Below are 26,850 nucleotides of genomic sequence, written 5' to 3' on the forward strand. Positions count from 1 at the left end.
GAAAATGCCAAGTTTTGACACTTGCTCTAAGAGAAAAATTTCTGCAAATATTCTGGTAAATTTAGTCTAGTACTAAAGTCTGGTACTCAGTGCTAGACTTGGGGCAAAGTGGTACTTTTTTAAAAAAAAAGGAAGGGCCTGGCCAGGTGTGGTGGCTCATGCCTGTAATCTCAGCACTTTGGGAGACCGAGGTGGGCGGATCACAAGGTCAGGAGTTCAAGACTAGCCTGGCCAACATGGTTAAACCCCATCTCTACTAAAGATACAAAAAATTAGCGGGGCATGGTGGCATGTGCCTGTAATTCCAGCTACTCGGGAGGCTGAGGCAGGAGAATCGCTTGAACCTGGGAGGCGGAGGTTGCAGTGAGCTGAGATAGTGCCATTGCACTCTAGCAGGGTGACAAGGCAAGACTCTGTCTCAAAAAAAAAAAAAAAAAAAAAAAAAAATGGAAGGGCCTGCCCTCGTAAAGTCTATAGTGAGGGAGATAGAAATTAGTATGTATGTATGCACATCATGTATCAAAGAATCACATACCACTGAGATGTGCTAGGAAGGATAACTGAAACTACAGGAACCCCAACAGGAAAAGGTTCCCCAGACATTGGTAAGCACATAACATGAAATCTTGACACTTTAACTCTCACCTGACTTAAATGAGCCATCATATATCAAAACATCTATCTAAAGAACTGAAACTTTCATCTGGCTTTTATAGGCTATCTCAAATGAAAAAATCTTTTGTTTACCCTGGGATTATATTTAGACAACTTTGTTATTAAAGGAGAAGAAGGAAGAGACATGTTGTTACTTGTATGTTTAAGAGGTTAGACGCTTTTCTAGGTAGATACCCACAACCCTAAGTTATGTTTGTTTCCTTTAGACCTTGACTACGACAAAAGGAGATTGGACCTCTCTGAATATGAGTTTCTTTCTTATAATTTAACCTTTCTTTTTTTTTTTTTTTTTTTGAGACGGAGTCTCGCACTCTCGCCCAGGCTGGAGTGCAGTGGCGCGATCTCGGCTCACCGCAAGCTCCGCCTCCCGGATTCTCGCCATTCTCCTGCCTCAGCCTCCCGAGTAGCTGGGACTACAGGCGCCCGCCACCATGCCCGGCTAATTTTTTGTATTTTTAGTAGAGACGGGGTTTCACCGTGTTAGCCAGGATGGTCTCCATCTCCTGACCTTGTGATCCGCCCGCCTCGGCCTCCCAAAGTGCTGGGATTATAGGCGTGAGCCACTGCGCCCGGCCTAACCTTTCTTTTTTAGATGTTCACTAATTACGTTCTAAATAGGTCTTCACAATTGCTTTATGATGCCAATTTGAGGGTTTACAACCTAGAGATTATGGAAAAACACTACTATTTTAGATAACTGGTGAGACACTGAGATGGCAGAGGATTGTTTTCTGGGAATTTATTTCCACCTAAAAATTTAACACTCTTACACTCTTAACTAGCTTAGTAGCTGATATATATTAGGCACTCAAATAATTGATGAATGAATGAACAAGGTCAAACATAACTTAGTGAAACTAGAAAGTCCATCCACAATCATAAAAGGTGTCTTTTTATGTTCCCTATTCCCTTCCATTCTTTGTTCAATGCATTTGAATTTTTTATTCTCTCATAAATCATAGTTAAGATTCAATTTTGCATTATATATTATACATATTACTTTAGCATTGTTAGTGTTTGCATAATAGCATATTATTAGCTATTTAATCAATATTTATTATTTTTCTCTCAATATTGGAAATATGAATTAATTCCAAGTTTTCACAGTTATTCATTGAGCATCTACATGTTCATTATTTTTTTCTTTTTTTTAGACAAGGTCTCACTGTCACACAGTAAGTGCACTGACAGGATCATAGCTCGCTGCAGCCTTGACCTGCTGGGCTCAAAGGATCCTCCCACCTCAGCCTCCCAAGTGACTGGGATTACAGGCTATTTTTATTTAATTTTTATTTTTTTATTTTTATTTTTTGTAGTTTTTGTAGAGATGGGGTTTCACCATGTTGCCCAGGCTGGTCTCAAGTGTCTGGGCTCAAGTGATCCTCCAGCCTCGGCCTATCAAAGTGCTGGGATTACAGGTGTGAGCCACCATGCCCAGCCAGTTTTTTGTTTTTGTTTTTGTTTTTTCCTTCTTGTGAATATTTTACCTATGTTAAGTTTTAAGTGATTACTATTATAAATCAAGAGACTTTTTTTAGTTCCTACCACATATTATGAGAATGCTAATTTATCATCAGCATGTTATGATTTGGAGCATGAGTTTGTCCTCATGAATGGGGACTATTTCTTTATATTAGTTGGCAGGATTAATCAGTGTGTCATAATTATCACTTCCTCAAATCGTGCTTCTCCGTGGTGATATCAAACTGCAGTATCACTTAGAAGGATAAGATTCTTAGCAATTCAGCCAGGGTCATGGCAAGGGTGGCACAAACCAATTGGTCTGTGTTGGAAGCTTTCTCCCTGAATTCTTCCTTCAAGTATTAGGGGTTTTGAGTCAGGATAATACTCATGTGCAATGATTTGGCAAAAGAGATGAGGCATGAAAATAATTCACTTTATAGGAGTGCTGAAAACACCAGGTACAGGAGGGCTTCACAAGCCTGGAGAGGCCAAGCGTGGTAGCTCATGCCTGTAATCCCAGCACTTTGGGAGTCTGAGGCAGGAGGACTGCTTGAGCCCAGAAGTTCAAGAACAGCCTGGGCAACATGGCAAGATCCTGTCTCTAAAAATAAAAAATAGGCCGGGCGCAGTGGCTCACACCTGTAATCCCAGCACTTTGGGAGGCCGAGGCAGGTGGATCACAAGGTCAGGAGATTGAGACAATCCTGGCTAACACGATGAAACCCCATCTCTATTAGAAATGCAAAAAATTAGCCAAGCATGCTGGCACATGCCTGTAGTCCCAGCTACTTGGGAGGCTGAGGCAGGAAAATCACTTGAACCCGGGAGGTGGAGGTTGCAGTGAGCTGAGATCGCACTGCTTCCTTCCAGCCTGGGTGATAGAGCAAGAGACTTTGTCTGTAAATAAATAAATAAATAAAAAATAGCCAGATGTGGTGGCATGTACCTGTGGTCTCAGCTACTTGGGAGGCTAGGTGAGAGGATCAGTTGAGCCTGGGAAGTCAAGGCTGCAGTGAGCCCCGTTCGAGCCACTGCACTCCAGCCTAGGCAACAGAGGGAGACTCTGTCTCAAAGAAGAAAAAAAAGCATGGAGACTGCCTGAGCAAGGGAGGCCAGAAACCTTAAACTGCCACTCTCTTAGAGTAGCAGAAATCCTCATCAGTGTCACTCTGGGGTAACATCGGAGAGTAACATTATCCAAGGAGCCAAATGATTTTGTCCCAACCCACGACAACATCCACACATTTATATTAACTCTTTTTTTTTTTTTGCGACGTAGTCTCCCTCTGTCACCCTGGCTGGAGTGCAATGGCATGATCTTGGCTCACTGCCACCTCCACCTCCTGGGTTCAAGCGATTCTCGTGCCTCAGTCTCCCAAGTAGCTGGGACTACAGGCATGTGCCACCATGCCCGGCCTGTTTTGCAGTGTTTATAACATACTAAAAGTTAATATAGGCCCGGCGCGGTGGCTCACGCCTGTAATCTCAGCACTTTGGGAGGCCGAGGCAGGTGGATCACCTGAGGTCAGGAGTTGGAGACCAGCCTGGCCAACATGCGGAAACCCCATTTCTACTAAAATTACAAAAATTAGCCGGGCATGGTGGTGCGTGCCTGTAATCCCAGCTACTTGGGAGGCTGAGGCAGGAGAATAGCTTGAACCCAGGAGGTAGAGGTTGCAGTGAGCCGAGAGATGGCACCACTGCACTCTAGCCTGGGCGAGAGAGTAAATAAATAAATAAATACTGTAAAACAAAATATTCAGTACCATCTAAAATTACATTTATTTCATGAGGTTCACTACTTGGCTTTTGGTTTGTTATACTAAGCTCCATTCTCATTAAGGAGAGGACTATTGACATGTCTCCTATTGAAACTGTTAATTCACTCTGTTTCTTTTAAACTTTGAGTGTTTAAGGGTGTTTAACAACTATACTTGAGAAAATTATTGAAATACAATTTCTGGCTGGGTGCAGGGGCTCACACCTGTAATCCCAGCACTTTGGGAGGCTGAGAAGATTGGATTGTTTGAGCCCAGGAATTTAAGACCAGCAACACAGAGACCCAATCTCTACTAAAAAAATTTTTTTTTTTAATTATTGGGGCTCGGCCGGGCACGGTGGCTCACGCCTGTAATCCTAGCACTTTGAGAGGCCAAAGCGGGTGGATCACAAGGTCAGGAGATCGAGACCATCCTGGCTAACACGGTGAAACCCCATCTCAACTAAAAATACACAAAATTAGCCGGGCGTGGTGGTGGGCGCCTGTAGTCCCAGCTACTCGGGAGGCTGAGGCAGGAGAATGGTTTGAACCTGGGAGGCGGAGCTTGCAGTGAGCCGAGATTGCGCCACTGCATTCCAGCCTGGGCGACAGAGCAAGACTCCATCTCAAAAAAAAAAAAAAATTATCTGGGCTCAATCCTGTAGCCCTAGCTACTCAGGATGCAGAAGCAGGAGGATTGCTTGAGCCCAGGAGTTCAAGGCTGTAGGCTGCAGTGAACTATGATTGTGCCACTGCACTCCAGCCTAGACCATAGAGTGAGACCCTGTGTCTACAAAAATAAAAATTTGACTCATTTTGGAGTTTAGAGGAAGTAATTTGCTAATTTCTGAAAATTTTTCTTGAATTTCTTTTAAGCAGTTTCATCAATTCATTCTTTTACTCTTTTTCTTTTGAGACGAGGTCTGGCTCTATCACCCAGGTGGTTGTGGAGTGATGCAATCATGGCTCATTGCAGCAAACTTTCTGCCTCGTTTTAAATTTTTTAAAATTTCTTGATTTTTTTTTTTTTCTAGAGACAAGGTCTCACTATGTTACCCAGGCTGGTCTTGAACTCCTAAGCTTAAGCAGTCCTCCCACCTTGGCCTCCCAAAGTGTTGGGATTACAGGCGTGAGCCACTGTGCCTGGCCTCTTTTTTTGTTTGTTTTTTTGAGACAGAGTTTCACTCTGTCGCCCAAGCTAGAGTGCAGTGGCGCAATCTCAGCTCACTGCAACCTCTGTCTCCTGGGTTTGAGTGATTCTCCTGCCTCACCCTCCCGAGTAGCTGGGATTACAGGTGTGCGCCACCATGCCTGGCTAATTTTTGTATTTTTAGTAGAGATGGGTTTCATCATGTTGGCCAGGTTGGTTTCGAACACCTGACCTCAAGTGATCCACCCACCTCAGCCTCCCAAAGTGCTGGGATTAAAGGCATGAGCCACCACGCCCAGTCATTTGTTCTGATTTTATTTTATTTATTTATTTATTTTATATATGTATTTTTGAGATGGAGTCTCCCTCTGTTGCCCAGGCTGGAGTGCAGTGGCATGATCTCAGCTCACTGCAATTTCCGCCTCCCAGGTTCAAGTGATTCTCCTGCCTCAGCCTCCCAAGTAGCTGGGATTACAGGTGCATGCCACCCACGTCCGGCTAATTTTTGTATTTTTACTAGAGATGGGGTTTCACCATGTTGGCCAGGGTGGTCTCGAACTCCCGACCTCAGGTGATCCGCCCGCCTCGGCCTCCCAAAGTGCTGGGATTACAGGCGTAAGCCACCGCGCCCTGCCTAATTTTTGTATTTTTAGTAGAGACGGGATTTTGCCATATTGGCCAGGCTGGTCTTGAACTCCTGACCCCAGGTGATCCGCCTGCCTCAGCTTCCCAAAGTGTTAGGATTACAGGCGTGAGCCACCGCTCCCGGCCTTTTTGTTTTTTTCTTTTCTTTTCTTTTTTTTTTTTTTGAGACGGAGTCTCGCTCTGTCGCCCAGGTGGAGCATCTTTAGCATAAGAGGTGGTCATAAAATACAAGGAGAAAAAATAATAGCATGAGAGGTGGTCATAAACGACAAGGAGAAAAAATAAGGTGAAGGGGAATAGGGAGTGTTGGCAATTTAGATAGAATGTGCACGAAAGGCTTCACTGGGAAATTCTAATGTGAACAAAAACGCACAAAACGCGAGGAAAGCGCCTAGAAACACATCAGCCGTGTACTTCGGCGTAGAGAAGTTAAGGATGAGGTACAGGCACCAAGAACAAATCCCAGTGTAAGGCTCCCTTTAAGCGCGGCTCCCAGGGTTACGTATTCCCATTGCCTACAGGCGAGGCCGCGGGTCTGTAAACAAGCGACTGCCGCTGCAACCTCCATTTTGCTTCCTGGCACCAAATCTGGGCTGATCTATTCACTGACATCCCATTCCCGCTCCCGGTTTTCTTTTCTTTCTTTCTTTTTCTTTTTCTCGAGACAAAGTTTCGCTGTGTAGCCCAGGCTGGAGTACAGTGGCGCGATCTCGGATCACTGCAACCTCCGCCTCCTGGGTCCAAGCGATTCTCCTGCCTCAGCCTCCCGAGTAGCTAGGATTAAAGGCGCGCGCCACCACGCCCTTCTAAGTTTTTGTATTTTCAGTAGAGACGGGGGGTGTGAGGGGGGAGGGGTCACCATGTTGGCCAGGCTAGTCTCGAACTCGTAACCTCGTGATCCGCCCGCCTCGGCCTTCCAAAGTGCTAGGATTACAGGCGTGAGTCACCACCCCCGGCCCTGGGTGCCGGTTTTCTTCACCTCCGAGCGAACAGCAGAGGGGGCTGTTGGGTGAGGGCCAGACGAGTTGGGGAGGCACCAGGGCGTCCTGCGCTGCCCTCACTCAAGATGGCGGCCAGAGCCTCGCGCTTGGTCGCGTAGGGCCGTGCGTGAGTGCTTAGCTCACAGGCTCCGGCACCGCGCTCGGGGGCGGGTCTACAGCGGGAAGGGGACGCGCGCCCTGCGGCCTGGCGTCTAGTCATCGCCCTCGCAGCGGCGGCCAACACCACCGCCACTGCCACCCCTCCCAGACTGTGGACGGGAGGATGGAGTCGATGGCTGTCGCTACCGACGGCGGGGAGAGGCCGGGGGTCCCAGCGGGCTCAGGTCTGTCGGCTTCCCAGCGTCGGGCCGAGCTGCGTCGGAGAAAGCTGCTCATGAACTCGGAACAGCGCATCAACCGGATCATGGGCTTTCACAGGCCCGGGAGCGGCGCGGGTAAGAGCCTCGATTTCCCCTCAGTCTCCAGCCCATCACCTTGAATCTTCAGGGTCATTCTTCCCTCTTCCACCTCCACTCCTCTGACCTTTTTGACCAAGCCCTGCTCTTTGACTTCCTCTCTGTCCCGCCCCTTCGGTGATATCCCAAGTTCTCATTCCTGAACCCCAGGATGTTCCTAGTCGCTCCCCCCAATTTTCCCGGGGCCTCGCCGTGAGATTTTCCCCACCCTGCCTGCAGAGCTCTCACTCCCTCTTCCCAGTTACGTTGAACAGCCCATTTTCTCGTTAGCCACTCCTCGCCTTTCTTGAAGGGCTCACGGTGTATCCCCAGACTGTCGTGCCTACTGCTCCCCTTAGGAAGATGGCTTTCCTTCTTAAGGTTCCAAGTGCTTTTCCTTACAGTGCCTTCTCTAGCGTCTACCTTCTTTTGCCTTTTGCTGTGTAACTCTTGTCCGCCCACATCAGCCTGTCTTTACTGAACTGCCCGCTAGTTCATCCTGCGTGTATCAGGGACTCTTGTGGTCATATTCTAGTGTTTGTGTTCAGTGCCCTCAACACTGTCACCTACGGGCCGGCTAGAAAAGGTGGGAAAAGTGAGAGTGAGCATTCTTCAGAGACCCAGCAAGTGCGAAGTGCACACCTGAGAGTTTCCTCTCCTCATCAGGGGATATTGATGTGATTGATGTATGGAGCTGCATTTCTAAGGAGAGCGCCTCATTCCTCCCCCAAACACATGTCCAATGATTTTCTTTAAAAAAAAATTTATTTCACGTGAGTATAATTGAGCAATTAGCACGCCCTAGTGTTATCTAAGTTTCCAGTGTTTCCTTTAGTAATTGGCTTTTAGTCACTGGTCGCAAGCTCCTTATATCTTTGTGACTTTTGTTCTGTAAGGCTTTAGGTGTATAGCTCTGAACTTTTAGACAGTTCAAATGAGAGGTAAGAAAACCATTTCAAATTCTTCTAGAACAATAGAAGAAACGTTTTTCTATCAGGCTATTTATTCTTAAAGCATTATTTATGATCTTACCCGAGGTACTTTCTATATTTTGTTTTTTGCTTTGAAAATTTTATGTCTTTAAAGGTTGTTTTGTTTTTTGAGACAGGGTCTTCCTCTGTAGGCCAGGCTGGAGTGCAGTGGCATGATCATAGCTTACTGCAGCCTCAAACTCCTGGGCTTAAGCAATCCTGCTACCTCAGCCTCCGGAGTAGCTAGGACCACAGGTGTACACCACCATGCCCGGCTAATTAAAAAAAAAAATTGTGTGTGTGGAGATGGGGGTCTCACTATGTTTCCTAAGCTGGTCTCGAACTTTTGGGCTCAAGTGTTCCACCATCCTTGGCTTCCAAAAGTGCTGGGCTTACAGGATTATAGGTGTGAGCCATTGTGCCTGGCCTTTTTTTAAAAACAAAAACAAAAACAAAACACCAGAGTAGTGTCTTAAAACTGCTGAAGTGCCTACTAATGGCTGCCTGACTACATAAACAGTAGCTGTGGGATATGCCACACCCTATGCTCATAGGGCACTGGATTCAGAAATCTAATTTTAAAATATAGATTTTAAAAAGCTTTACTGATTTTATATTTTTAACCAAATAAGCTAAAGCAGGCAATGCAATCATACATCTGGGATATATTATCCATAAAAAGTTGGTCTTTTCAGCTTGCTTCATCTCTGAATATCTTTCCCAGTTTGTCTACTAATCTTATCTCCTACCCACAAAGTTTGGGTTATTTCCTCTGCAGAATACTCATTTTGGGTGATATATTTTGAGGGTGTAGAGGAAGAAACTAGCTTTTTTCTTTCTTTTTTTTTTTTTTTTTTTGAGATGGAGTCTCGCTCTGTCGCCAGGCAGATGCAGATGGAGTGCAGTGGCGCAATCTCTGCAACCTCCGCCCCCTGGGTTTCAAGTGATTTTTCTGCCTCAGCCAGAGTAGCTGGGACTACAGGCAGCTGGGACTACAGACACACGCCACCACACCCAGCTAATTTTTGTATTTTTAGTAGAGATGGGGTTTCACCATGTTGGCTAGGATGGTCTCAATCTCTTGACCTCATGATCTGCCCGCCTCAGCCTCCCAAAGTGTTGGGATTACATTCGTGAGCCACGGCGCCTGGCCGAAACCAGCTTTTCTTTAATGCAGAATCAGTATTTATTTATTTTGATTCAGAGGCTGCTGAGTTCTGGCTGCAACAGCATATTTTAAAACATAAACATGTAAGGTGTTTGCCAGTATGGAATAAATACATAAGACTTTTAAATTTCTTTTCTCAGAAGAAGAAAGTCAAACAAAATCAAAGCAGCAGGACAGTGATAAACTGAACTCCTTCAGCGTTCCTTCCGTTTCAAAGCGAGTAGTGCTGGGTGATTCAGTCAGTACAGGAACAACTGACCAGCAGGGTGGTGTGGCCGAGGTAAAGGGGACCCAACTGGGAGACAAATTGGACTCGTTCATTAAACCACCCGAGTGCAGTAATGATGTCAACCTTGAGCTCCGGCAGCGGAACAGAGGGGACCTGACAGCGGACTCGGTCCAGAGGGGTTCCCGCCATGGCCTAGAGCAGTACCTTTCCAGATTCGAAGAAGCAATGAAGCTAAGGAAACAGCTGATTAGTGAAAAACCCAGTCAAGAGGATGGAAGTACAACAGAAGAATTTGACTCTTTTCGAATATTTAGATTGGTGGGATGTGCTCTTCTTGCTCTTGGAGTCAGAGCTTTTGTTTGCAAATACTTGGTAAGAAAAGATCTGTAAATTATTAACTAACTTAATGGAAAATGCAAAATGTTAATAATTATGAGTGCTTTTGATCCATAGAAGTCATTGCCAGTATTAATATCTACCAGATCCATGTGGCTGTTTGAAGATATATTATTAATTTTGCTATTCATCTCATAGAATGAAGTGTTCTGGTTACAGAGCCTAATAATTACTGTTGGCCCTCCATATCAGTTGGTTCTGCACCCTATGTGGATTCAACCAATTGTGGATTGAAAATATTTGGATTTAGCTGGGCGTGGTGGTGCACGCCTGTAATCCCAGTTACTTGGGAGGCTGAGGCAGGAGAATTGCTTGAACCCGGGAGGCAGAGGTTGCAGTGAGCCAGAATAACGGCACTGCACTCCAGCCTGGGTGACAGAGTGAGACCCTGTCTCAAAAATATATGTATGTGTATATATTTGGGGAAAAAATAACAATACAACAATAACAAATAGTAAATAATACAAATAAAAACAGTATAGCAACTATTTACATTGCATTAGGCATAAAAAAATCTAGAAATGATTTAAAGTATATGGGAGGAAGTGAGTAGGTAATATTTACTGTGCCGTTTTACATAAGGGACTTGAGCATCTATGGATTTTGGTATCAGGAGGAACCTGGTACCAGTCCTCTGCTGATACTGAGGGATGACTGTACTAAAACCCTTTTTTCATTCTACGGACCCTTGTCATTGCTTTGCATATATTAATTCATCTAATCCTCATTCTTATGAACTTGGTATTATTTGAATCCATTGGGAAATGAAGACTCAGAGAGGTTAAATCATTTGCCCAAGGTCACACAGTGGTGCTGGGATTAAGCGGTGCTGGGATTAAACCCTGGCAGTTTCATTCCTTAACCAAAGTGTTAAGTGCTTTACATATATATACTGCATATTATCAATTTTCAAATAATTTGAAATAGTAAAATGCAGTTCCTCTGGTCCCGAATATGAGGTAATTTTCATATGGTTCAGAAGACATTTCAGCATTTCCTAATGTATCATAATGAGTCCATTTTGGCTGTACCATGATGTAGTCATTTTGTTTTATAGTATATTAAAGAATGCAGAAAAGCATAGCTCATAGTTCCGTGTCTTGCTCTGAGGTTTTTCCATTCAGTAGACATTTTAAGTATATGTACCAGGCACATAAATATCCAGATAATTAAAGTTTATATCATTAAGCAAAACAGTTTTTGTAAATCTTTTTTTTTTTTGAGATGGAGTTTCTGTCGCCCAGGCTGGAGTGCAGTGGTGTGATCTTGGCTCACTGCAACCTCCACCTCCTGGGTTCAAGTGATTCTCCTGCCTTAGCCGCCTGAGTAGCTGGGACTACAGGCATGTGCCACCACTCACGGCTAATTTTTTGTGTTTTTAGTAGAGATGGGGTTTCACCGTGTTAGTCAGGATGGTCTCGATCTCCTGACCTCATGATCCACCCACCTCTGCCTCCCAAAGTGCTGGGATTACAGGCATGAGCCACCGCACCCAGCCAAGCATTTAGTTTTGTTCTTGTTGTTGTTTTAGAGATAGGATCTTGCTATGGTGCCCAGGCTAGACTAGAACTTCTGGGCTCAAGCAGTCCTCCTGCCTCAGCCTTCTGCATAGCTGGAAGAATGCCATCTATTTTGAGTGCTGGGCCTTTTCTGTGTGCTTCCTGGATGTCAATTAATTCCCTCTGGGTGATGGAGATGTTACCGTCTCTGTGTTACTGTGTTAAACATCTGTCACTATTTAATACTTTAAATAATTTAAAAGATAAGTTTTTATGAGAGAAGACAGTTTTGGGGACACTAAAAGAATATGAAAGAATTGTATGACTTGAGAAACATATTTTATGTTAGGAAATATTGTATTCACCCTTCTGCAGAAACAAGATTACTTTTAACCATTAAAATTACTATTTTATGAGAGGCTGAGGCAGGAGAATTGCTTGGACTGGGGAGGCAGGGGTTGCAGTGAGCTGAGATTGCGCCACTGCACTCCAGCCTGGGCGACAGAGCGAGACTCCATCTTAAAAAAAAAAGCAATTGCCAGGCGCGGTGACTCACACCTGTAATCCCAGCATGTTGGGAGGCCGAGGTGGGTGGATCACATGAGGTCAGAAGTTCTAGACCATCCTGGCCAACATGGTGAAACCCTGTCTCTACTAAAAATATAAAAATTAGCCAGGTGTGGTGGCAGGCGCCTGTAATCCCATCTACTCGGAAGGCTGAGGCATGAGCATCGCTTGAACCTGGGAGGTGGATGTTGCCATGAACCAAGATCGTGCCACTGCAACTCAGCCTGGGTGACAGAGGAAGACTCCGTCTCAAAAAATAATAATAACAATATTTTCTTACAGCTTTTGCTTGGAATTTTATAGCTGCTGTTTGATTTATTGTGATTTGAATGATTATGTTGGAAATATTTAATTTTATCTTCTATCTTCACAGTCTATATTTGCTCCATTTCTTACTTTACAACTTGCGTACATGGGATTATACAAATATTTTCCCAAGGTAAATTAATTTTTTTTTCTAAATTTTGATGATGTGTTTGGATTGATTTATGACTAGCTAATTGAAGGAACTTTAAAATGTTAGTCCTGCTTACGGTCTGAATCAGTGCTACTCAAAGTGTGGTTTGCCCACTTATCTCCAAACTATGTGTTTGTGTTTGTTATACATTAAGTTCAAAAAATCAGTAATTGGCCAGGCACAGTGGCTCACGCCTGTAATCCCCACACTCTGAGAGGCTGAGGTGGGTGGATCACCTGAGGTCAGGAGTTCAAGACCAGCCTGGCCAACATGGTGCAACCCCATCTCTACTAAAAATACAAAAATTAGCCAGGTATGGTGACGCACACCTGTAATTCCAGCTACTCAGGAGGCTGAGGCAGGAGAATTGCTCCAACCCAGGAGGCAGAGGTTGCAGTGAGCCAAGATTGCACCACTGCACTGCTCCAGTCTGGGCAGCAGAGTGAGACTCTGTTTCAAAAAAAAAAAAAAAAAAGAGTAATTAGAAACTTTTATAGCAATTTGACATTGCCATAACATTGTTATTCTGTTTTACAAAAATATTGGTCTACTGTGGATTGAGGTCCTTCATGAAAAAGTGTGAATAGTACTTGTTTAAGCAAAGTATTAAATTTAATTAGTAAATTTAGTAATTCATTTTGTCTATAATAAAGGAAATTAATTTAAAAATGGATTTGATTATCTCATTGTACTTCATATTGGACACTTAATAGCAGTGCACTTTATCTTCAGTGTTGAGGGCCTGATATTTGCAATAAATATTTGGCCAATATTACAGAACAGAATGATGTTGAGAGTCAATGTTTACCTGGCCTACTTGACTACAGATACATACAGTTTTATGAGGCTTGGCTTGCCTGACATAGACGATAGCCTAACTAGTGTGATCGAATTTTGTGGGAGCTTTTTGCTGAAAAAATTGCTACTTGGCTGTTTGCGTGTTATATTTAACTGGCTGACAGACCTGTGTATGATTTTAATGGATTTGAAGCATTTGTATTTTTGAAGGGTCAAATAGGTCAAATATAAGAAGTAAAAGAGTAAATAACATTGTAATTTTAATTGAAGCATTTGTTTAGAAATTCACCTTTGAGGCCGGGCACGGTGGCTCACGCCTGTAATCCCAGCACTTTGGGAGGCCGAGGGAGGCGAATCACGAGGTCAAAAGATCGAGACCGTCCTGGCTCACAGGGTGAAACCCCATTTCTACTAAAAATACAAAAATTAGCCGGGCGTGGTGGCGGGCGCCTGTAGTCCCAGCTACTCGGGAGGCTGAGGCAGGAGAATGGCGTGAACCTGGGAGGCGGAGCTTGCAGTGAGCCGAGATTGCGCCACTGCACTCCAGCCTGGGCAACAGAACGAGACTCCTCAAAAAAAAAAAGAAAGAAATTCACCTTTGAGGCTGGGTGCGGTGGCTCACGCCCTAATCCCAGCACTTTCGGAGGCTGAGGCGGGTGGATCACCTGAGGTCAGGAGTTCGAGACCAGCCTGGCCAACATGGCGAAATCCCGTCTCTACTAAAAATATAAAAATTACCCGGGCATGGTTGTGGGCGCCTGTAATCCCAGCTACTTGGGAGGCTGAGGCAAGGAGAATCACTTGAACCTGGGAGGTGGAGGTTGCAGTGAGCCGAGACTGTGCCATTGCACTCCAGCCTGGGCAACAGAGCGAGACTCTGTCTCAAAAAAAAAAAAAAAAAAGAAATTCACCTTTGAAACACTGATTGTAGTTTTCCAGTAGCAAAGTTTGGAACCTAAATGTCCACTGAGTGACTACATTAAAAAAAAAAAAATCGGCCAGGCACAGTGGCTCATGCCTGTAATCCCAGCACTTTGGGAGGCCGAGGTAGGCGGATCAGCTGAGGTCGGGAGTTCGAGACCAGCCTGACCAACATGGAGAAACCCCGTCTCTACTACAAATTCAAAATTAGCCAGGCATGGTGGCGCATGTCTGTAATCCCAGCTACTGAGGAGGCTGAGGCAGGAGAATCACTTGAACCCAGGAGGTGGAGGTTGTGGTGAGCCGAGATCACACCATTGCACTTCAGCCTGGGCAACAAAGCAAAACTCCGTCTCAAAAAAAAAAAAAATTATATCAGAATGAAGATGTTCTCAATGTACTGATAATGGTAAGCTCTCCAAGAAATATTAAGAGAAAAAAAAAAACAAAATTCAGAATAGAATCTATACTAATTTCTTTTTGAAAAGAAAAAATAATGTATTATTTGATTTTGCTTATATGTGCATAAACAAACTGAAAGACTATACATGAAATTACTAACAATACTTATGTGTGTGATACAGATGTATATATGGGTACTATGTAAATAGAAGAGAGAAAAGGGAAACTTTATATATTCTCCCAACAAAACAGCATTTTGTTATAGCAGGGTTTTTTGCTTGTTTGTTTTTGAGACAGAGTATCACTCTGTCACCCAGGCTGGAGTGCAGTGGCACGATCTCAGCTCACTGCAGCCTCCGCCTCCTGGGTTCATTCTCCTGCCTCAGCCTGCCAGGTAGCTGTGACTACAGGTGTGAGTGACCACACCCACTTAATTTTTGTATTTTTAGTAGAGACGGGGTATCACCGTGTTGGTCAGTCTGGTCTGGAACTCCCAGCCTCAGGTGATCTGCCCACGTGGGCCTTCCAAAGTGCTGGGATTACAGGTATGAGCCACCGCACCTGGCCTGTTATAGCAGTTTTTAAACACAAAAGTTGGCCAGGCGCGGTGCCTCACGCCTGTAATCCCAGCACTTTGGAAGGCCATAGTGGGCAGATCACCTGAGGCTGGGAGTTCTTGACCAGCCTGGCCAACATGGTGAAACGCTATGTCTACTGAAAATACAAAAATTAGCTTGGCATGGTGGATACAGACCTGTAATCCCAGCTACTCAGCGTCTGAGGCAGGAGAATTGCTGGAACCCGGGTGGCAGAGGTTACAGTGAGCCAAGACAGCGCCACTGCACTCCAACCTGGGCGACAGAGCAAGACTCCATCTCAAAAATAAATAAACACAAAAGTTGAAAGAATTGTGCCGTGAACACCCATTTATATGGTACCAACCACCTAGATTCTACAGTTAACATCTTATTATATTACGTATCTATCAGATTTTCTTTTATTTTTCAAACCCAAGATAATCTCTGTAAAGTTTTTCCATCAAATTTTTCTTGATGCATTTCAAAGTATGTTGTAGGTGTACACATCAGTATACCTCACCCCTCTTACGTAACACTGACTTACAATTTACTGTTTTAAGGTTCTTTAGGTAATTTTTTTTCTTTTTTTTTTTTTTTTTTGAGACGAGGCTCTGTCACCCAGGCTGGAGCGCCATCTCGGCTCACTGCAAGCTCCGCCTCCCGGGTTCACGCCATTCTCCTACCTCAGCCTCCCAAGTAGCTGGGACTACAGGTGCCCGCCACCATGCCCGGCTAATTTTGTTTTGTATTTTTAGTAGAGACAGGGTTTCACCGTGTTAGCCAGGATGGTCTCGATCTCCTGACCTCATGATCCGCCCGCCTCGGCCCCCCAAAGTGCTGGGATTACAGGCATGAACCACCATGCTCGGCTTTTTTTTTTTTTTTTTCTCGAGACGGAGTCTCGCTCTGTCACCACACTGGAGTGCAGTGGCACAATCTTGGCTCACTGCAACCTCCACCTCCCAGGTTCAAGCGATTCTTCCACCTCAGCCTCCCGAATAGCTGAGACTACAGGCACGCGCCACCAAGCCCAGGTAATTTTTGTATTTTTAGTAGAGACAGGATTTCACCATGCTGACCAGGATGGTCTCTCTTTTTTTTTTGAGACGGAGTCTTACTCTGTCACCAGGCTGGAGTCCAGTGGTGAGATCTCAGCTCACCGCAACCTCCGCCTCCCAGCTTCGAGCGATTTCCCTGCCTCAGCCTCCCAAGTAGCTGGGATTACAGGCATGTGCCACCACACCTGGCTTATTTTTTTGTATTTTAGTAGAGACAGGGTTTCACCATGTTGGCCAAGACAGTCTTGATTTCCTGACCTGGTTATCTGCCCACCTTGGCCTCCCAAAGTGCTAGAATTAGCTGGTCTCTGGTGTCCATCTCTTGACCTTGTGATTCGCCCACCTCCGCCTCTCAAAGTGCTGGGATTACAGGTGTGAGCCACCGCGCCTGGCCTTTTTTAGGTAAAATTTTAAGGTAAAATTAGTTCTGAGGCCGGGTGCAGTGGTTCACACCTGTAATCCCAGCACTTTGGGAGGCCGAGATGGGCGGATCACCTGAAGTCAGGAGTTGAAGACCAGCATGGCCAACATGGTGAAACTCCATCTCTGCAAAAATTTGCTGGGCATGATGGTGGGTACCTATAATCCCAGCTACTGGGGAGGCTGAGGTGGGAGAATCGCTTGAACCCAGAAGGCAGAGGTTGCAGTGGGCCAAGATTCTGCCATTGCACTCCAGCATGGTCAACAGAGCGAGACTACATCTCAAAAAAAAAAAAAAAAAATTAGTTCTAATATGAAGAGTAGGGTACCAGCGTAATTAATTGATTGCTTGAAATGCTCGTCTTAATTGTACCATTTAATACGTTTGACATCCTGTGAAACCCATACCTGTTTCAAGGTTTATAACTTCGCTGTCACCCCAGGAGTTTCTTTCATGCTCCTTTCTAGGCAGTCCCAGTCCCTATACCCCAAAGAACTTTTTCCCACCATAGATTAGTTGTGTCTGGCATAGTAATTCATATAAGTGGGATCATTCTTGATTTTACTTTTTTGTGCAAGCCTTCTTTTATTCTGCATGATATTTTTGAGATTTATCCATGTTGTTGGATAAATCAGTAGTTAATTCCTTTTTTTCTTGGCTCATTAATACTCCATTGTATGACTATATCCATTTATCTAGTCTCCTGTAGATGGACATCCTGGTTGTTTTCAGTTTTGGGGTTATTGTGACTAAAACTAAGAGCTTTCTTGTATGAGGCTTTTTGTGAGCATAAGCTTTCATTTCTCTTAGGTAACTATAGGGGTTTTTTTGTTTGTTTGTTTTTATTTTCAGACGGAGTCTTGCTCTATCACTCAGGCTGGAGTGCAGTGGCATGATCTCGGCTCACTGCAACCTCTGCCTCCCAGATTCAAGCAATTCTCCTGCCTCAGGCTCCCAAGTAGCTTGGATTACAGGCATGCGCCACCACGCCTGGCTAATTTTTTTGTATTTTTAGTAGAGACGAGGTTTCACCATATTGGCCAGGCTGATCTCGAACTCCTGACCTTGTGATCCACCCACTTCGACCTCCCAAAGTGCTGGGATTACAGGCATGAGCCGCCACGCCCGGCCAACTATAGGTTTTTATATTTAAAAATATTTTAAACCATATGATTGGATTTTGTGATAACAAAGAAAAATTCAGCTTTTAAGCTCTTAAAAAATGAGACTAGAAAATTAGTAAGTAAATGTTCTCTCTTCCACCAGAAGTATACTGAATTGTTCAGTGATACCCTATTGGATGTGTAATCAAGTGTGGATTCCTTTGCATAACAATTAGGGCCCCACATTCCTATAAGTCTGTTACAAATTACTCATTGTTCTCCTAGCATTCTTCTGCCTCTAACTTGTCCTGAGACTTAACCCTTCAAAAAACTTTCACTTCTGCCAGTCTAAATCCTGCTCTTCTTTGAAGGTCTGTTTTTAGTTGTTGTTTTTGGAGACAGGGTCTCACTTTGTCATGTGGGCTGGAGTGCAGCGGTGCAGTCTCAGTTCAGTGCAGCCTCAACCTCTTAAGAGATCCTCCCACCTCAGCCTCCTGAGTAGATGGGACTACAGGCTCATGCTCAGCTAATTTTTGTATTTGTTGTAGAGACAGAGTCTCCCTATGTTGTCCAGAGTGGTCTTAAACTCCTAAGCTCAAGCCATCACCCAGCCTCGGCCTCCCAAAGTGCTGGGATTAGAGGCGTGAGCCACTGCACTTGGCCTGAAGGCCTGTTTTTAATTTTACTTCCTCTGAAGTCCTCCTTGTGCTTTATTTACATAAAACACTGGAGTAATTTATATCTCCTGTGAGCTCCTATGTCACACATTATCCATGTCAGTCATTTAGCAGTTATTTATGTCCTGTCTAGTAATATTTTTCTTGTTTTTATATGTACTGTTGTATATATCATAAATTGTTATTTATGTCATGCTTCCAAGATGACACTTTTTAAAAACTTTTAATAGCAAGACTGGGCCAGACGCAGTGGCTCACACCTGTAATCCTGACACTTTGGGAGGCCGAGGCAGGCAGATCACGAGGTCAGGAGTTTGAGACCAGCCTGACCAACATGGTGAAATCCCGTCTCTACTAAAAATACAAAAATTAGCTGGGCGTGGTGGCAAGCACCTGTAATCCCAGCTACTCAGGAGGCTGAGGCAGGAGAATCGCTTGAACCCGGGAGGCGGAGGTTGCAGTGAGCCGAGATCGTGCCATTGCACTCCAGCCTGGGCAACAGAGCGAGACTCCATCTCAAAAAAATAAATAAATAAATAAAGCAAGACTGATGTCTGCTATTGCCTAGCAGTTTGATGAGTTACATATTATATGCTCAGTAAATGTTGGCATATTACTAATTGTTTTAAAACATCATTAACAGTTTTTAAATCCTTTCGGTTAAAAACAGCAGTATTGATCATGTTTGTATAGAGCTTAATGTAGTCTGCTGAAACTTTGAAGATTAATTTGAGTCTTTCTCTACACAGAGTGAAAAGAAGATAAAGACAACAGTACTAACAGCTGCACTTCTATTATCGGGAATTCCTGCCGAAGTGATAAATCGATCAATGGATACCTATAGCAAAATGGGCGAAGTCTTCACAGATCTCTGTGTCTACTTTTTCACTTTTATCTTTTGTCATGAACTGCTTGATTATTGGGGCTCTGAAGTACCATGAAGCCTGTAGAACTGAGAAGGAGAAGCTTACAAAAAAAAAAAAAAATCTTCTATATTGTAGTGTCTCTAAAGGAGGCAAACTGGTTTACACCTTCATGTAATTCTTTTACTTTAGGGGTTGTAAAACTACTTTATTAGAAATAGAATGGCAGATTCTCTGATTTAAAAGGGCTGAGTTTGTATTATTACTGATATGAAGAATAGAGTACCAATGTCATTAATTGATTTTTCTTGTTTAATCAGAATTCCTATTCTGTACCTTTCCTTTAACTTCTCAGATTTGTAATTCTTCTTTTGGGAGCTGAGCTAGTGCTTTTAGGAGAACAGATAAACGTGGTCTCAGCCAGCCCTAGAGACTGCTTCTTGTATTTGTGTCATTCTGTCCTGAGAAATGAAGTCATCTGAAAAATAAAATGAAAGAAACTGAATTGTCTAATGTTAAGTCTGCACATTGTAACTTTTCTTGTTGAGTTAGTATCTTAATTTTTACTCCAGCACAAGTATTTAATCAAAGAAATGATTCATACATGTGAAATTGGAAGGTATTTATAAAATTTTTATTGCCATATACCAGACTCAGAGTTGGAACTTTTTATTACATTTGAGTTTCACTTTTTACATTTGAGTTTCACTTTTTAGAAGTATGTTTTAAGCAAGCAAAAACAAAATGGGATGCAAAGAATTGAGGCATGCAACCCAATAGCATAAATGTCCTTTTCCCCCCCAAATATGGTCTAGACGAGTTATTATAAACATTGTTTTTATTTTTTTGAGACAGAGTTTCGCTCTTGTTGCCCAGGCTAGAGTGCAATGGCGCCATCTCGGCTCACCGCAACCTCCGCCTTCCTGGTTCAAGGGATTCTTCTGCCTCAGCCTCCCAAGTAGCTGGGATTACAGGCATGCACCACCACGCCCGGCTAACTTTTGTATTTTTAGTAGAGACAGGGTTTCTCCATGTCGGTCAGGCTGGTCTCGAACTTCTGACCTCAGGTGATCTGCCCACCTCGGCCTCCCAAAGTGCTGAGATTACAGGTGTGAGCCACTGCACCTGGCCTTATAAATCGCCTTTTAACTAACTCAGTAACTGCCATATTTTGATGGGTTGCTTTCTTAAAAGAATATAAGACTAAAATGTTAATGTCACTTGGTGTCACATTTCCTTACAGATTTTTGTATAGTCCAATTTGGTTAATCCTTGTGAGATTAAAAACACATACACTTTTTAAAAAATTACTTATTAAGTCTTGATTTCTGTCATTTCATTTTGAACCAGGGTAATGAAGAATAAGTATAATTTAAGTCTATTCTTCTGATTTGGGTGAAAGATTGTAAGCACACATTTTTCCTGATTCCATAATGAATCTAGTATCTAAAGGGTTGTAAATCATCCTTAAAGTTGTCACTTCCTTAATCCCTGAGAAGATACTAGTGGTCTTCAATTGCACATTGCACATGTTTACTCTTTTGCTGCTTTTTTTTTTTTTTTTTTTTTTCCCAAACCGTGTTTACCGCTGTTGTCCAGGCTGGAGTGTAGTGGTAGCACAATCATGGCTCACTGGAGCCTTGATTGACCTCCTGGGCTCAAGCAATCCTCCTGTCTCAGCCTCCCAAGTAACTGGGACCATTAATGCCTGGCTAATTTTTTGATTTTTTGTAGAGAGAGGATCTTGCCATGTTACCCAGGCTGGTCTCGAACTGGGCTCAAGCAGTCCTCCTGCCTTGGCCTCCCAAAATGCTAGGATTACAGGTACGAGCCATTGTGCCTGGCCTACTTTTGTTTCTTAAAAAAAAAAAAATCCTTTAGCCAGCTGACACATGCAAAATTTTAGTAATTGTAGATCATTATCAAATTTGTATTTTGAAAACAGAAGATACCTGTATCTATTGGTGCCATTTTTTCTCTTTAACTGATAGGCAACTCCCTGATCATTTGCTTGCATTTGTTGAATAATATCAAGTAGAAATTAAAGGTTTTTTTTGTTTTGTTTTGTTTTGTTTTTTCTGAGACAGAATTTCGTTCTTGTTGCCCAGGCTGGAGTACAATGGTACAATCTCGGCTCACTGCAGCCTCTGCCTCCCAAGTTCAAGCAATTCTGCCTCAGCCTCCCGAGTAGCTGAGTTTACAGGCATGCACCACCACGCCCAGCTAATTTTGTATTTTTAGTAGAGACAGGGTTTCTCCATGTTGGTCAGGCTGGTCTCGAACTCCAGACCTCAGGTGATCTGCCCGCCTCGGCCTCCCAAAGTGCTGGGATTACAGGCATAAGCCACTGCGCCCGGCCTGTTTTGTTGTGTTTTGTTGGACAGTTTCACTCTGTCACCCAGGCTGGAGTGCAGTGGCATGATGTACAACCTCTGCCTCTCAGGTTCAAGCAATGCTCATGTCTCAGCCTCCTGAGTAGTGAGTAGCTGGGATTACAGGCATTGCCACCATGCCTGGCTAATTTTTGTATTTTTAGTAGAGATGGTGGTTTCATCATGTTGGCCAGGCAGGTCTCAAACTCCTGACCTCAAGTGATCTGCCCGTCTCAGCCTCCCAATGTGCTGAGATTAAAAGTGTGAGGCCGGGCGCGGTGGCTCATGCCTGTAATCCCAGCACTTTAGGAAGCCGAGGCGGGCAGATCATGAGGTCAGGAGATCGAGACCATCCTGGCTAACACGGTGAAATCCCATCTCTACTAAAAATACAAAAAATTAGCCAGGCATGGTGGCGGGCATCTGTAGTCCCAGCTACTCGGGAGGCTGAGGCAGGAGAATGGCATGAACCTGGGAGGTGGAGCTTGCAGTGAGCCGAGATCGTGCCACTGCATTCTAGCCTGGGCAACAGAGCAAGACTGTGTCTCAAAAAGAAAAAAAGGAAAAAAAAAAAAAAGTGTGAGCCACTGCAGCCGACCTGAAAGTTTCTTTTTTTTGAGACAAGGTCTCACTATGTTGCCCCTGTTGGAGTGCAGTGGCATGGTCAGGGCTCACTGCAGCCTTGCTTTCCTAGGCCCAAGCAATCTTCCCACCTCAGCCTTGCAAGTAGCTGGGACCACAGGCATGTGCCACCACCCCTGGCTAATTTTTGTTTTGTTTTTTTCAGAACAGAGTCTCACTCTGTCGCCCAGGCTGGAGTGCAGTGATGTCGATCTCGGCTTACTGCAACCTCTGCCCGCCCCCCCGCGCTGGTTCAAGCGATTCTCATGCCTCAGCTTCCTGAGTAGCTGGGATTACAGATGCATGCCACCACATCTGGCTAATTTTTTGTATTTTTAGTAGAGACAGGTTTCACCATGTTGGCCAGGCTGGTCTCGAACTCCTGGCCTCATGTGATCCACCCACCTTGGCCTCCCAAACTGCTGGGATTACAAGCGAGAGCCACTGCGCCTGGCCTGGGAATTGAAGTTTCTTAGTGTTTGGAATAGTTTAAAACGTTTTTTATTTGGAAATTTCTGGGTTTTGAAATGTATATGGATTGGCTGGGCACCATGACTCATGCCTGTAATGCCAGCACTTTGGGAGGCCGAGGCGGGTGGATCACTTGAGGTCAGGAGTTTGAGACCAGCCTGGCCAACATGGTGAAATCCTGTCTCTACTAAAAAAAAAAAAAAAAATACACAAAGTTAGCCAGGTGTGGTGGCGGGTGCGTCTGTAATCCTAGCTACTCGAGAGGCTGAGGCATGAGAATCACTTGAACCCGGGAGGCAGAGGTTGCAATGAACTGAGATCGCACCACTGCACTCCAGCCTGGACAACAGAGTGAGACTCTGTCTCAAAAAAAAAAAAAAAAGTATATGGATTAAAACTAGAGGGACAAGGATGGTTGTTTAGAGGTGACATCTTGACCATGTTACCTAGTAGTTTTTTTAGTTCAATTAGTTGTGTAAATGGACATGTGTCATCACAGTTGGCACTAAAAACAGCAAGAGGGTTATCAGATATTCAATACTGGGTTAGTAAGTCAAGTTACAGTCAAAATCTGCTGCTTTGGAAAACAGGTTAGTTTACTGAAAGTGATGTATTAGAACACAGACTATAGTCATTTCTTTCACCTGTCTAATAGATAAAATCTTCCAGCCTCACACCTGTAATCCCAGCACTTTGGGAGGCCAAGGCAGTGGATCACCCGAGGTCGGGAGTTCGCGACCAGCCTGACCAACATGGAGAAACCCCGCCTCTACTAAAAATACAAAATTAGCTGGGAGTGGTGGCTCATGCCTGTAATCCCAGCTACTTGGGAGGCTGAGGCAGGAGAATCACTTGAACCCAGGAGGCAAGGTTGCAGTGAGTCGAGATCGCGCCATTGCCCTCCAGCCTGGGCAACAAGAGTGAAACTCCATCTCAAAAGAAAGAAAAAAAAAAAACCTTCCTCCAGGACAGACTTGATGTGAATTTACTATAAATATATTGTGGCGGAGTGGGCGTGGTGCACATCTGTAATCCCAGCACTTTGGGAGGCCAAGAGAGGCAGATCGCTTGAGACCAGGAGTCCAGGAGTTTGAGACCAGCTTGAGCAACATGGCGAAACCCTCTCTATGAAAAATACAAAAGTTAGCTGGCGGGGTGGTGTGTGCCTGTAGTCCCAGCTACTAGCTACTTGGGAAGTTGAGGCACAAGATTCGCTTGAACCTGGGAGGAGGTTGCAGTGAGCCGAGATCACAGTACTGCACTCCAGCTTGGGCAACAGAACCAGGCCCTGTCTCAAAAAAAAATAATAATATATATTCTATGTTATAATATATATACTATATTAGATTAATATAATATTAATATAGAATATTGAATATGTATTATATATATAAGAAATATTTAAGCCAGTTAGAATTGTCTTGTTAATGTGTTATCTTAAAGGGGAGTTGGAAATAAAGTATCTTGAAGACAGCTCTGGCCTAAGTGTCAGATCTCTGCACTCTAGTTCCAGGTTAGATTCCAACAAGGTTAGTAATCTAGGACGAAATATGTTTCCTGAGTCTCAGTTTTGTTACTTAAAATCAAGAAGTTTGAGTTTGTGATTTTAAAAATCTATAACATTAATTCCATGATTCTTTTTATTATTATATTTTGAGACAGAGTCTCGCTCTATGTCACAGGCTGGAATGCAGTGGCACGATCTTGACTCACTACAACCTCTGTCTCCCGGGTTCAAGTGATTCTCATGCCTCAGTCTCCCGAGTAGCTGGGATTAGCACGCACCACCACACCCAGCTAATTTTTGTATTTTTAGTAGAGACAGAATTTCACCATGTTGGCAAGGCTGGCCTTGAAGTCCTGCCCTCACGTGATCCACCTGCCTCAGCCTCCTAAAGTGCTGGGATGGCAGTCATGAGTCACTGCATCTGGCCCTAATCCTGTGATTCTAAGCAATATTCAAATTGTGTTAATTTCAAAAATTAAGGACTTATTTCCATTCACTTCTGCATGGCCTCATCCAGTTCCATGGCTTCAAATACTGTGTATTATACATTCTATTAAATGCTGAGGACCCATATCTCTCCCGCTTCTCTTTGTAGCTGTTATTTCCTGGACGTCTAGTAGGCACCTCAAATATCACATGACTGAAACAAAATCAATGACTTTCTCTGTTTCCTCCACCAAATCTGTTGCTCCCATGCCTTTCTCATCTCCACAAATTCACCACAGTCCACAATAGCTCTGTTGAAAACCTGGCAGTCATCTTTTATTCCTTCCTTTCCGTCGTAGCTCACATCCAGTTTATCTATTGGCGCTTTGAGAGCTGCTTCCAGAATACATCCAGATCTGATCACTTCTCAGTCTTCACTGTTTAAGCCACTGGTGGTTTTCTATGCTTTTTAGGCTGAAATCCACATTCCCTACCTGCAGCCCACATCCAAACAATTTACAGGGGGATTCCTAACCCTCCTTGGTGTCCATCCTGTCACTCATTAATTAGCTCAGGCCTTCTTACCCTTGGCATGGACTACCAGACCCTCCAGTCTCTATCCCTCTTCAGTGCTTCTCAGCAGCTACCACAGGTGGGCAGCAAGCCACTGGGGGCGTGGGGAGCATAAACTCATCTTGGAGTGTCACTCGTTGGTTTGCTTTTTTTTTTTAATCAACTATGTTGAGGTAAAATTTACATACAGTAAGTCATGTACAGTTAAAGGGTACAGTTCAGTGAATTTTGAAAAATGTGCAAATCTATTCAATGACCACTAAAATCAAGATACAGAACTTTTCCATCATCTTTAGGTGTAAGAAAGTAAAATAGTACAGAGGCAAGTAAAGTAAAAATGTGAGCCTTTGTCCAACTCCATTATAGCTTTTTGCAAAAACAACTCAACATGGCCGGGCGCAGTGGCTCATGCCTGTAATCCCAGCACTTTGGGAGGCCGAGGCGGGCAGATCTCCTGAGGTCGAGAGTTCAAGACCAGCCTGACCAACATGGAGAAACCCCATCTCTACTAAAAATACAAAATTAGCCGGGGTGGTGGTGCATGCCTGTAATCCCAGCTACTTGGGAGGCTGAGGCAGGAGAATCGCTTGTACCGGGGAGGTGGAGGTTGTGGTGAGCTGAGCTCGCACCATTGCACTCCAGCCTGGGCAACAAAAGCAAAACTCTGCCTCAAAAAAAAAAAAAAAAATTCAACATTTCTGTGTGTGTTGCATGAGACAATACATATACATTTTTTTGGTGCCCAAACTCTCGAATAATGTTCTCAATCTTGACTGTACTTCAGAATTACCTGGGAAGCTTAAAAATTCCCAGCGCACAAGAAGCACTCCCGGCCAATTAAATCAGAACATAGGGGTGGAACCCAGGCTTCTATTTTATTTATTAATATTTTAGAGATGAGATTTCTCTGTGCTACCCAGGCTGGAGTCATCATAGCTCACTGCAGCCTCAAACTCCTGGGCTCAAGTAATCTTCTTGCCTCAGCTTCCCTGGCTCAAATGATCCTCCCACCTCAGCCTCCCAAGTAGCTAGAACCACAGGCGTGCCAGCACACCTGGCTAATTATTTAGCTTATTTTTTGTAGAGGGTCTCACTATGTTGCCCAGGTTGGTCTTGAACTCCTGGGCTCAAGCCATCCTCCTGCCTCGGCCTCCCAAAATGCTGGGATTATAGGCATGAGCCACTATGCCTGGCCCTTTTTTTTTTTTTAAGCTTCCCAGTGCAAGCAATGTTGAGAACTAATCTTTTGCCAAAGTATTTTTAGCTCTTTGTTCTCTACTAGGTTAACACCTATCAGGTCTTCAAATCTCACCTCAGAGTTCACTTCCTCGGGAAACGTTTTTTCTGAATCCCTCTCCAGTGGAGTCTCCTTGCTGTATTACATCTGCTTGTGTTTTTAGTCAAGTCTATCATTATTATTATTTTCTTTGCAGAGACGAGGGCTACGTTGCCCAGGTCTTGAATTCCTGGGCTCAAGCGATCCTCCCGCCTCAGCCTCCCAAAGTGCTGGGATTTCAGGCGTGAGCCACTGTGCTGGCTTTAGTCATCTCTGTTTCCCGGGCTAGACTGTGAGCTCCGCAGGATCTAGCACAAGCCTGGCATATGACAACACATAAATAAATGAGTGAATGTATACATGAATAA

The 26,850-nt window shown here is 44.1% G+C and overlaps 1 protein-coding gene across 2 annotated transcripts; it reads left to right on the forward strand.

The window, feature by feature from the left end:
- Positions 1 to 6,221: 6,221 nt before the first annotated feature.
- CAMLG (calcium modulating ligand) lies at positions 6,222 to 19,741 on the forward strand. 2 transcript variants are annotated; one of them, XM_024247671.3, is made up of 4 exons: positions 6,222 to 7,128; positions 9,408 to 9,868; positions 12,332 to 12,397; positions 19,123 to 19,741. In XM_024247671.3, exons 1-4 carry the CDS (start codon positions 6,957 to 6,959, stop codon positions 19,312 to 19,314), a joined length of 891 nt encoding a protein of 296 aa, XP_024103439.1. In that variant the 5' UTR covers positions 6,222 to 6,956; the 3' UTR covers positions 19,315 to 19,741. The 2 variants fall into 2 exon arrangements, with proteins under 2 accessions (XP_024103439.1, XP_054412544.1); XM_054556569.2 differs by lacking the exon at positions 12,332 to 12,397 and having other exon boundaries at positions 6,535 to 7,128.
- The last annotated feature ends 7,109 nt before the right edge of the window (positions 19,742 to 26,850 follow it).

Source organism: Pongo abelii, chromosome 4 (genome assembly GCF_028885655.2).
Source record: "Pongo abelii isolate AG06213 chromosome 4, NHGRI_mPonAbe1-v2.0_pri, whole genome shotgun sequence".
NCBI classification, from domain to species: domain Eukaryota; kingdom Metazoa; phylum Chordata; class Mammalia; order Primates; family Hominidae; genus Pongo; species Pongo abelii.

What these genes read in the sequence shown, in the direction of transcription:
- CAMLG (XM_024247671.3), top strand. Translation starts at nt 6,957, where the DNA reads ATGGAGTCGATGGCTGTCGCTACCGACGGCGGGGAGAGGCCGGGGGTC. An exon ending in CTTTTGTTTGCAAATACTTG is followed by an intron (nt 9,869 to 12,331) that starts GTAAGAAAAGAT and finishes CTATCTTCACAG; the next exon opens with TCTATATTTGCTCCATTTCT. An exon ending in TATACAAATATTTTCCCAAG is followed by an intron (nt 12,398 to 19,122) that starts GTAAATTAATTT and finishes TTCTCTACACAG; the next exon opens with AGTGAAAAGAAGATAAAGAC.